Source organism: Chenopodium album, chromosome 11 (assembly GCF_948465745.1).
Source record: "Chenopodium album chromosome 11, dcCheAlbu1.1, whole genome shotgun sequence".
Taxonomy (NCBI): domain Eukaryota; kingdom Viridiplantae; phylum Streptophyta; class Magnoliopsida; order Caryophyllales; family Amaranthaceae; genus Chenopodium; species Chenopodium album.
This window is the reverse complement of record NC_137844.1, coordinates 44,225,812-44,236,369: the sequence shown is the minus strand read 5'-3', so window position 1 is coordinate 44,236,369 and position 10,558 is coordinate 44,225,812. Positions and strand designations below refer to the sequence as shown.

The 10,558-nt window shown below is 34.8% G+C and overlaps 1 protein-coding gene across 1 annotated transcript; it reads right to left on the bottom strand.

The window, feature by feature from the left end:
- Positions 1 to 3,403: 3,403 nt before the first annotated feature.
- Positions 3,404 to 6,303, bottom strand: LOC145566667 (protein FAR-RED IMPAIRED RESPONSE 1-like). Its single transcript, XM_081626014.1, has 7 exons — positions 6,226 to 6,303; positions 5,943 to 6,068; positions 5,688 to 5,759; positions 4,480 to 5,496; positions 4,017 to 4,106; positions 3,786 to 3,971; positions 3,404 to 3,697 (listed from the first exon to the last, which is right to left on the bottom strand). The coding sequence occupies exons 1-7, from the start codon at positions 6,301 to 6,303 to the stop codon at positions 3,404 to 3,406; spliced, it is 1,863 nt and encodes a 620-aa protein (XP_081482140.1).
- Positions 6,304 to 10,558: the final 4,255 nt, after the last annotated feature.

Sequence of the window (10,558 nt, the reverse complement as noted above, 5' to 3'; positions counted from 1 at the left end):
TGTAAGTCGCACATGAAGTTTAAATGTAGTATGAATGATACTTGACGTTTTACATATTACGTTATAATACTATTATGTTGTTATTCAATTTGATTAACTTTGTTCTACATACAGTTATTTACTAACTTTATATTGTTTACACATAGGAAGGGAAGCCTATTTCTGTTCGACCAGTGGGAGTGAATACCACCGATCGTAAACTGTTTCACATATTTGATTTATTCGAACGTCGTAACACTTACAAATTTAGGGCATCAAACACTACACCCATATTGACTTTATATAAACGATGGGCCACCGACTGTAATGTGGATGAGCAGCGAGTCTGGCTGTGGCTTAATGGGGTCGACTTGGATGATCGTATGACGGTTGAGGAAGCAGGAATTGAAGATGGGTCATACCTTCACGCCCATATAGAGCGAGAAGGATTTGAACGGTGAAGATTCGAGCACTTCATACGGCCATAACTATTTGAAATCAATGTATAAGTATATGCGTTTATGTCCATTCAGTCTAATTAAGTATCGAAAGTAACTATTAAATATTTTGTAATTAGTTATTGGGATGGTAGTTCATTCTATCATTTCTTACTCCTTTGTATTATTAAAGTAAAAAATATTTGTTAAGGAGTTTGTTAATTTAGTTGTCCTAGTTGAAGTTTTTAATATGATTCTGCCTCTACTAGTGCCTCTCTACGTTATTGCTACTTCATCCTAAATGTTGGGCAAAACTAAAGGTTTAATTCAAAATAAATTAATATACGAAGTTTAAGATAAGAAAAAAAAAAGAATAGGGTCAATTAAATAACAGTATCTACCTAGAATATAGTAGTATCTATCTAGAATATAACAGTATACTTAAGAATATTAATGGTAATCAATTTCAGAGTATACCTAAATGTTGGGCAAAACTAAAAGTTTAAATTCAAAGTAAATTAATATCAATAACTCTTCATATATACGAAGTATAAGATAAGATTTATGTCCTTTCAAGAAAAAAAAGAAAAGGGTCATAAATAATTACTTGTATGATATTTATTTTTTTGATATTTATTTTGTGGTGTACAAGAAATTCAATTAGTAAGTATAAGATAAGATATATGTCCTTTCAGGGAAAGAAAAATTAAAGAAATACTGACTTATATGATATGTGTCATTTTTTTTAACATTCATTTTGTGGTGTACCAAGAAGTAACAATTCAATGAAGTTGAATTGTTATCTTGGTACACCACAAAATGAATGTTAAAAAATGACACATATCATATAAGTCAGTATTTCTTTAATTAAGAATAACTGTAGTTAAATAAGAATAATTGTATCTAGAATAACAGTATATATGTAAAGGTACAATTTGCCAAACTTAAATGTACAAGAAGTGATAGGATGTATGTCCTTTCAAGAACAACTGTATTTAAATAAGAATAACTGTATTACATCTAGAATAACTGTATATCTATATATAATAACTACTATAAATAAAAACGTACAATATGCCTTCAAGTTTTTTTTTAATTTTTTTTTTTGACGGGACCTTCAAGGTTTAGCTTATCACTTATATATAACTTTCAACCTTCTGTACAAGCTTCATCATATCAATTACCCTTCATTTCAATTTCCTTGTTTTTTTAAAAAAAATTACCCTTTCATTTAAATTTCATAATTTCATAAAAATTACCCTTTCATTTAAATTTCATAATTTCATTATATCGTAGCCTCATCTTCCTCGGTGACGCGGTCAAATCCAGGTACATATATACTCTTGGCTATTAATGTCTTGATTTACTAATAATTATATTTAATATGTAATCTGAAATAGTTTAGTTTTTGGAATTGAAGTATCAATGTCATCTAGGAGACGCGAGATTAATTTAGGCAGAAAGTGCTTATGTGGCAATCCGGTAGCCAAAAGAACATCATGGACACACGATAACCCTGGAAGGAAATTTCTATGCTGCAAGTTTTACAATTTCGAAACGGGGCAAAAGGGTTGTGATTTCTTTGAATGGGTCGATGAGGAAGTGGTGGATTGGCAGAGAGATGTCACGAATGTCCTCATTTATGAGAAACATAAATACGCAACCGAGTTGAAAATACTCAGGGCAAGAATGGCATGTTGTGACCACGAAAAACAAACTCTCTCCGCTGAACTAGTAAGAATCAGAAACGAACAGACAATGGTGGGTAATAATGGATTGGCAGTAGTGATTTTATGTGCCGTGATATCCTTCCTAATCAGTATCACGGTCATGAAATTTTTTGCATAAGTGTATTGTGCTGTATTTCCAGCAATTATGCTGAAATTAAAGTGTGTAATTCGGTTTATTGACTTATTGTGATGTTCAGAAATCATGTTTCAAACTAATCAGTATCACCTCTTTTCCTTTAGGTGTTAATGTTTGATTTTGTTTGCTTTTGGTATTTTGTTAAAAGTAATTTCATTAATAAAGAAGTTTATAGCAAAACATTATGACAACTATATGAATTCGGCAGCTGCAAACATTTATAGTAACGATTTCAACACAAAAACAATATTATCAAAAACGATAATTCCATTTTCCATAAGATTAGCAAAACAGGCAAAAGGTTATAATAGAAATATAAGACTGATCACTTAGTTAATTGTAATTTGTATAAAAATACAGCCTCTAAGTTTTGGAATTAATATGCCCACAACTATAAATAATCTTCAAAATAATTGAGCTCCCCATCTTCAAAGTAATCTTGACACCTTCAACTTTAATTGGAAGGTGTTGTTGCCATGGTAGAAAGTCCAGCTCCAGAAACAAATGGAAGGACATCCCGTGCTACCCAGTTTGGACACTAATTATAAGACCTAGTGAAGTAGCAAAGTTCACCATAGGCCGGACCATATCCAATACCTCCAACCCACCGATTTTGGGAACTTAAAATCAGCCCATCATTAGCAAAAACAAGTTGTACTACTTGTCCATCAGTGTTGGCCTTGGCCTTCCTAGCTCTTTTTTTCCTAGGCTTAGGAATTGGAGTCGCAGGTTCAACAACATTCAAGCCATAACAATCAACCTTCACAATAAACATATATAAATATATAAAATTTGTAAGACACCAAACTAAAAGACATATATATAGCATATAAATAGTTAAAAGCAAGTAACATTACCAGAATGCCTGATGCAGTAGCTTTAGTTTGTTGCTGCACCGAAGTAGATGCAGTAGCTTTCTTGCCTTTCTTTTCCGTACAGGACAGGAATCGTTTTGTCCTTGGCCTATGAGCCTTTTTCTTGCGGGAAACCGGATCCCCAACATGAGTAGGTAAGTCATTAGTTGCTGATGCAACCTGTGGTGTAAGGTATATATCCTCGACACCAACAGCAGTACTATAACCCTCCTCACCCATGATATTATCACATGCCATTGCATCCTCTCATGACATGGCTACATTTGCAGCATTAGTTGCTTCCAACATGGCAGTATCAATGATTTCCTCTAAATTAGAAAGCCCTTCAACAGCCATTTCAACATACTTTTCTTGCACAGAGGCTTTAAGACAAAGTCTCTCAAAATGGACCATTAGGCTATCAAACATCTTGACTTCCTGCGTTTTTGAAGGATCATGATAAGCCACCTTCACTCGAGTGTGACGCCTTTGGACATCTTTACGCCAACGCCTTAATATATACTTCTTGGGAACTTCGGTTATGTCATTCACATCATACACCTTGAATTGATGGGTACACATGGCACTCAAATAACTTACACTCACAAGCAGCCTCTTTGGTTTCAATGTTGAAATGCACACTGTAAACTCTCTTCCTGTTAGTAGGAATCTCCTTCCTCTGGTCTTTGAGGTAAATCCATACTCTATCTTCCACAGAGTGCTCAACAACATTATTAATCAACTCTGATTTGGAAACAACGCTGACATACAAAAGCCTTGCCAACTGCTCTTGGATTTCTTCAAATTTAGCATCTGTGTAGACCTTTTGAAAAACCTATTCAAAAGGGAAACTCGTAAGGACATGTCTGACCCTCATTACAGAGTTTGCATCGGCTTCTTTCTCCGAATTCACCCGATTCTCCATAGCATCGCAATACCTTTCTGCAAACTCATACAAACGAGTGTCTCCCTTTACATATTTATCAAAAAGCTATTTATGCTCTCCGAACGTTGTGTAGTCTTCATACCCGCCCAGAACAAATGCTTCATATAAGCCGGGATCCACATATGTCTTTCATCATACAACACTACACTAAAAAAAAAAAAAAAAAATTTCTGGTACAAATTACTCCAACAACTTCTAATCAAAAAGGTTTAATTTCCGGTATGTAAATCAGGTAAGCAGTGACAAAATAGAATGCAAACAGGACAATAACAGTACATACATCTGAGTATAATAGTTCATACATTTGAGTATAACAGTATACACATAAATACCCAAAAAAAAAAATTCAAAGTAGAATTTAATTTTCATTATCACCTGTAAGCTAGTCATCATTTACAAGACCATATGACTCCATTGCTAGGGTCCAATTAACCTCAAATTCTGCTTTGGTCAAACTGTCATATATAACATTAAGTAGAACATCATGGAATTCATCGTACTTCGAATACTTTCCCAATTTGTTGCCGAAGTTATTAAGGATATGCCACAAACACCACCGATGCTTCGCACCTGGCATTACAATGCACAATGCTTTTCTCACTGCCGCACACTGATCTGTCATGAAACCAACAGGGACTTTGCCACCCATGCACTCTAGCCAATTGTTAAACAACCACACAAATGTGTCGGTGTCCTCGTGAGATACAAGGGCACATCCTAATAATATGGTCTGACCGTGATGATTGACACCAACAAAATTAGAAAAGGGAAGCAAATACTCATTAGTAATGTATGTCGAGTCAAAGCACACAACATCCCCAAACTCCTCATACGCTACCCTACTCCGGGCATCAACCCACATCACATCGGTCAACCTACCCTCATCATTTAGCCTATACTTGTGAAAAAAGTTTTGATTATCGGCACTCATCTTATCGAAATAGGCAAGCATTGCATTTGCATCACCGCCACTCATCTTAAACTTCTTCTCCTTAGCTAGAACATTCCTTAGGTCTCTTTCGGTGATGGCCATGTTCTCAACTCCGCCCCTCTCTTTTTCCAAACTACGATGTACTTGCGTCACTTTACTCCCCGCACTGCAGTCATTAAAGAGCTTCCTCTTAACCACACTAGTTATTTCATCCCGCCGAAACATTGAAATATATCTCGACTTTCGGGGAGTAGGATTGTGATTCACATGCTCTACAACTGCCTTCCTAACTTCCGATGAACCATCATGCTTACAAACTGCCCTCATTTGCATAAGACAACCACATTTCTTCGTCTTCCTACGATTTAGCTGCAAACTTAAACCACCACCATAAACCCTTTTCCCATTAACTTTTCGTCTTAGGTCAGGCTGCCCAGCACATTCACATCTCCATATGTAACTCCTCAACTTAGTATTATCATTCTACCATTCTCAATTTTGTAATTACCAGCTGCACGTAAAACACCAAAACCTTACTGTTTCCCGTACTGCCTCCAGAATTTGTCTGCCTCCTCCCAACTACTGAAAACAATACCTACTTCAGGGTGGTTCAGTTTATCTTCAATCTATCCTTCTTCATTCTCAACCACACAGCGTAAAGGAGTACAAAAGACCTCCTCCAAACCATGCTCCAAATGGTTGAAATCATCTACAACTGAAGCAATAGGGGTTGATAACAACTCCACCTGCCAATAAAACACATTATATTCAACTATAAATGCTCTATTCAGGAAGTCTACAAATCAAACTGCCCACAAAACAACTTTGACATGTACAACGTACTACAATAAACAACATACATGAGACTACTATCGACAAAAAAAAAAAAAAAAAAAAAAAAAAAAAAAAAAAAAAAAAACTAATTATACCTTCTCAATTTGTCCTTCATTCTCAACCACACATCGTAAAGGAGTACAAAAGACCTCCTCCAAACCATGCTCCAAATGGTTGAAATCATCTACAACTGAAGCAATAGGGGTTGATAACAACTCCACCTGCCAATAAAACACATTACATTCAACTATAAATGCTCTAATAAGGAAGTCTACAAATCAAACTGCCCACAAAACAACTTTGACATGTACAACATACTACAATAAACAACATACACCAGACTACTATCAAAAACATAGAGCACACAACTAATTATACCTCCTCAAATTCTTCCACCTGCGACACAACATCATTTTCTGTATAAGCTTGTTCCATTTCTATATAAGAATCTTCCATTTCTACAAACAAAACATAACACAACCATGTCACTTCAATAATACAAGGAATTTTCTAATAATACAAGTTCGTGATTTAAGCTCCATATCAAACCAACCAAATATACCAACTCCAATTCATATATTAATGTCAAAATACAAACCAAGGAATTATACAAACTTGAATTCAGAAATTAACCCCACCAAATTCAAGGAAATTTCTAATAATACAAGTTCGTGATTTAAGCTCCATATCAAACCAAGCAAATATACCAACTCCAATTCATATATTAATGTCAAAATACAAAAAAGGAATTATACAAACTTGAATTCAGAAATTAAGCCCACCAAATTCAAGGAACTTTGTAATGGGCTTAACAAGTTCAACGAAAATTCAACAGCTATTAAAATTGGCTTAAGATTCAACACCTTCCTTCATATACTCCCCATATTGCAGTACATTAATTTACAAATAAAATAAATAATTGTGAAAATAAAAAATTAAATATTAAGGGATTAAAGATAGCTCCAACTGTATTAACACTAATGGTTTGAAAATTATTGTAAAAAAGCAGTAATTACTTATATACTTCAACAAGACTACGAAGAAATTGAAAACAACACTACTCAATCCCACTGATACGACATTCAAAAGGAGTAAGTATAACCCAACCAATTCAGTCAATAACGTTTCAATTAACAACAAAACCCTAAAAATCAAAAGAACAATTCACCTGATAGAGAAGACTTCAGCAATCAAGGGAGAGCTACACCTCTTGACGGACGATCTCTTCTTACAGTTGACAGGTTGCGGAGCCAGATCTACTCGGATTTTCTTCGATACAGTTTAAGCGGTTTTTCGGCCTTCAGAAAACCTTTTGGCGCGAGTTGGATGTTTTTTACCGGGTTCTGCTTTTACCCCCCCTGCTATCACTTTTACTTATTTTAATTCTTTTTAGCTTTAAAAAAATTGAAAAAATAATTTTTTAATATGGTATGGGCTGGGCTTATCCCATACCAGGTAGTGGGTAATACTTACTCTACCAAACCCCTTTTTATTCTCATTCACACCAAACAAACAAGGCTTATTTTTTCAATTGGGATTAAAATAACCAATCCCACCCTCAATTCCCGCTTGCCAAACACCCCTTCATTGAATACACCAATAATCCACTTCTCCCTCGTCAATTCTCCTTCTTGACGTCGACTCTTCTCGCGACGTCGCCTTCAAGAGCTGCCGCTAGGTCACCCTCGGTCTAGATCTTCTTCCTCCCTACAGCCGCGAGTCAAGGATTCCTCTTTTATCCTTCCGGCTGCAAGTTAGGGCTGCTAGCCACTGCTCCAAGGGTTGACTCCTCCTTCAAGGGTTTGGGCGACTCCAAGAATCAGCATCACTCAAAGGATTTCCGGCCCTCACGGTTACCATAACTTCTACTTTCTTTCTCTTCTTTCTGATTTTTATTCAATTTTTTTTTGAAATATTGTTTATTTTATATGAATATTGATAACGATTATTGTTTATCACGGAGGAAGAGGCTTGATTTTTCTCTCTACTTTGATTGTTGTTGTTATTGTAGTTTAATTGAAAAGGTTTTTGATTAAAATTAGGTAGTGGTGCAAATTTAGGTTAAAATTCTAAAAATTGTTGTGATTGTAGTGTTCTTCCTGGATTTTTAATTGAAATTAGACAATTGTACAATACTAGGTTAAAATTAATTGCAGCATTTTAGTCAATTACTTGGAATCAACTTTGTTATTGCAGGCACTTTCAACAATTCAAAACCTTTCATCCAAAATCTGATGATAACATGAACCACTGACAATTAGAATAATAAGCAAAACTAAATTGGGATTGCAAAAGTAAAAATAGAGAATGTAAAATATAGTCATGAACATACAAGATCTATGTTACAGTTCTTTGAAGTCATTTTATTGACTTACCTTTTCGATGCATTGTGTAATTTACTTGTATTTATTTTGGTTATTGCCTTTATTTGTGTTTATGCAGTTGGTTTGCTGAAATTTCAGGTACGTAGCTTATGAGAGACACTCTGAGGCATTGGATATCCTTAAGTCATGTGCCTATCTCTAATTGCAACATGATCAGGTCTTCTTTATTGAACACCAACTTAAAATTTTTGTTAAATTTTTATTCAATTGTATGGGAGAGTGCGGTCCATTTGCTGAAAGTCATGCTAAGTTTCTAATTAATGGCTTGTGTCGTTGTGGGGATAGTTAACAATAACTCTACTTTGTTTCTATAAGTTGATTCCTATGAACTTATGAAGCTTTGGGGATGATATTATACTTCTATTATTTGGAGAAATAGAAGCCTAGGTGTCATACTTTATAATCAAACTGTTATATATGTTAATTCCTTCTCCCTATGTGAATGTTATACGATGTATAATTATCCTACTGAACGGGAGTTTAATCAATCTTGTTGATGAATTTGTTTATGATTGGTAGGTTATATAATATTAAGGTATTGACTAATCTCTTAGAATAGGGAGCTGCCCATTGTGTAGACAGCCATATACATCCATGCATGGTCAACCTTTTGTCATTTTGCTTTTGTACCTATTGAAATATGTGATCTTTTCCAAATGTGACTATGTGAGATTGTGAGGCCTGATTATATATGTGAACTAAATGATGTTCTGCATATCTATTTAAAATTTTATTCACTATTAATTCTGCTACTGCTTTGTTTGGGATCTAATTTCTTCTTAGACAAACTGGCTTTGAGCTTCTGAACTCTATCAATGGAGAGTAAGCTCTTTTAGCTCCACAATTGTCGTTGCATTATTATCTACAAGTTTGGAAGCTTTAGCTCGGATGCTTTAACTCCTGAGAGTATTGCATATGAGTTGTCACTTGTCAGTATGATTGTCTTTATTAATTTCTACTCTTCTTTCTAGGGTTCTAAGTGTATTTTACCTCTAGGTTGTAGGGCCGAAATAGAAATGGATTGGAGCAGGCCTTACAAGTTTTGAAATCAAAGGTATCAACAAAGGAGTTGTGAATCTGACAATGTTTAATTGGACCTGCAATATTACTCTTTTTGTATACTATCTGCATCATGTCTTTTCTTACTAAAGTAGTTCCTAGTTTCTCATATAATATATCTTCATTATTTCTTCGAATATCTTGTGTTGTTTGTACAGTTAGGAAGCTTGCAAGCTGACTTTGTTCTTCTTTGGTTCCCAGATTTAAAAATACAAACTGGGCGTCGACCACTGAACCACCTAAGATAAAACCGCTTACATGTTAACCCTCATTCCATGCTTGCTAGCTCTTGTTATCATGAAAAACGGGGTTCTCTTAGCTTGAAAAGTTTCACGTTTGCTGGCTCTACCTCAATGTTCCTTCACACTATACTTAGATGATTTCGTTGTGTTTTTGCTGCTGAATTTTCTTATGTTTCAATAAATTTGTGAGTTTTGGTGTAATTTTTCTAGATTAATGTGTGTATATTGTTTTAAGCTGAAATTATGTGGGTTTTAATGGTTCTTGGGTTGATTTTTTTTTTCAGCATTTACTTGGTGTTTGTCTCTGAAATATCCTAAACTGCAACAGAATTGTGCATGAGTTCGAAGTGCTCATATAGCTTCTCTTATTTTCTTACTGAGACTTTAATCTTTTGAACAATAGGTTATCTCTACATTTTCATATACTGTGGAAGTTTTACTGAGGTGCAATTCTACAGTATTCTCTAATGTTCTATCTGTTTTCAATGTAACAAACTTTTAGGAATATGGGTAAGAATGCCTGGTTTGTGTCAAATCAGGGTTGAATTTAGGGTATAAAAAGGCTATTTCTTTTCGATATATCATTAGTTCTGTCTCATATAATTGTAAAGTCAACACTAGTCGTACCAGTGTACTTGCTGAAATCGCTTTGGAGCAGCTCAAGCTCGAGCCAATATTTTTTTTATGGAAGTGTACTTTGGACTTTCTTTCTTAGTGAGTTATATGCTCCTCCTTAAGCAAAACTCTGTTACATTGTCTCATACTTATTTTTAGTACTACGCTAGTCGTAGTATATGCTTCTTCAAAATTGCAGTGAGCTAATTTTTAGACTTATAATGACAGAATATCAGAAAGAAAAAAGTGGTTGCTGGTTGATTTAAATAAGTTCGTGATGTGTAGTGTGCTGTTCGAAGAAAGCAAGGTGTTTAAGATGCTTCAGGGTTTTCCACTGATGTAGTTAGATGCTTGCTGCTGCTCTTTGCTGGAGATTGCTTCTGCTTTGCTGATTGTTTCTGCTCCAATTAT

Coding starts and splice junctions, on each gene's coding strand:
- LOC145566667 (XM_081626014.1), bottom strand. CDS start 6,303: ATGGAAGATTCTTATATAGAAATGGAACAAGCTTATACAGAAAATGAT. Junction 5,497..5,687: donor TGGAGCATGGTTTGGAGGAG/GTCTTTTGTACT, acceptor TGAGAATGGTAG/AATGATAATACTAAGTTGAG. Junction 3,972..4,016: donor AAGAAGCCGATGCAAACTCT/GTAATGAGGGTC, acceptor CCTTTTGAATAG/GTTTTTCAAAAGGTCTACAC.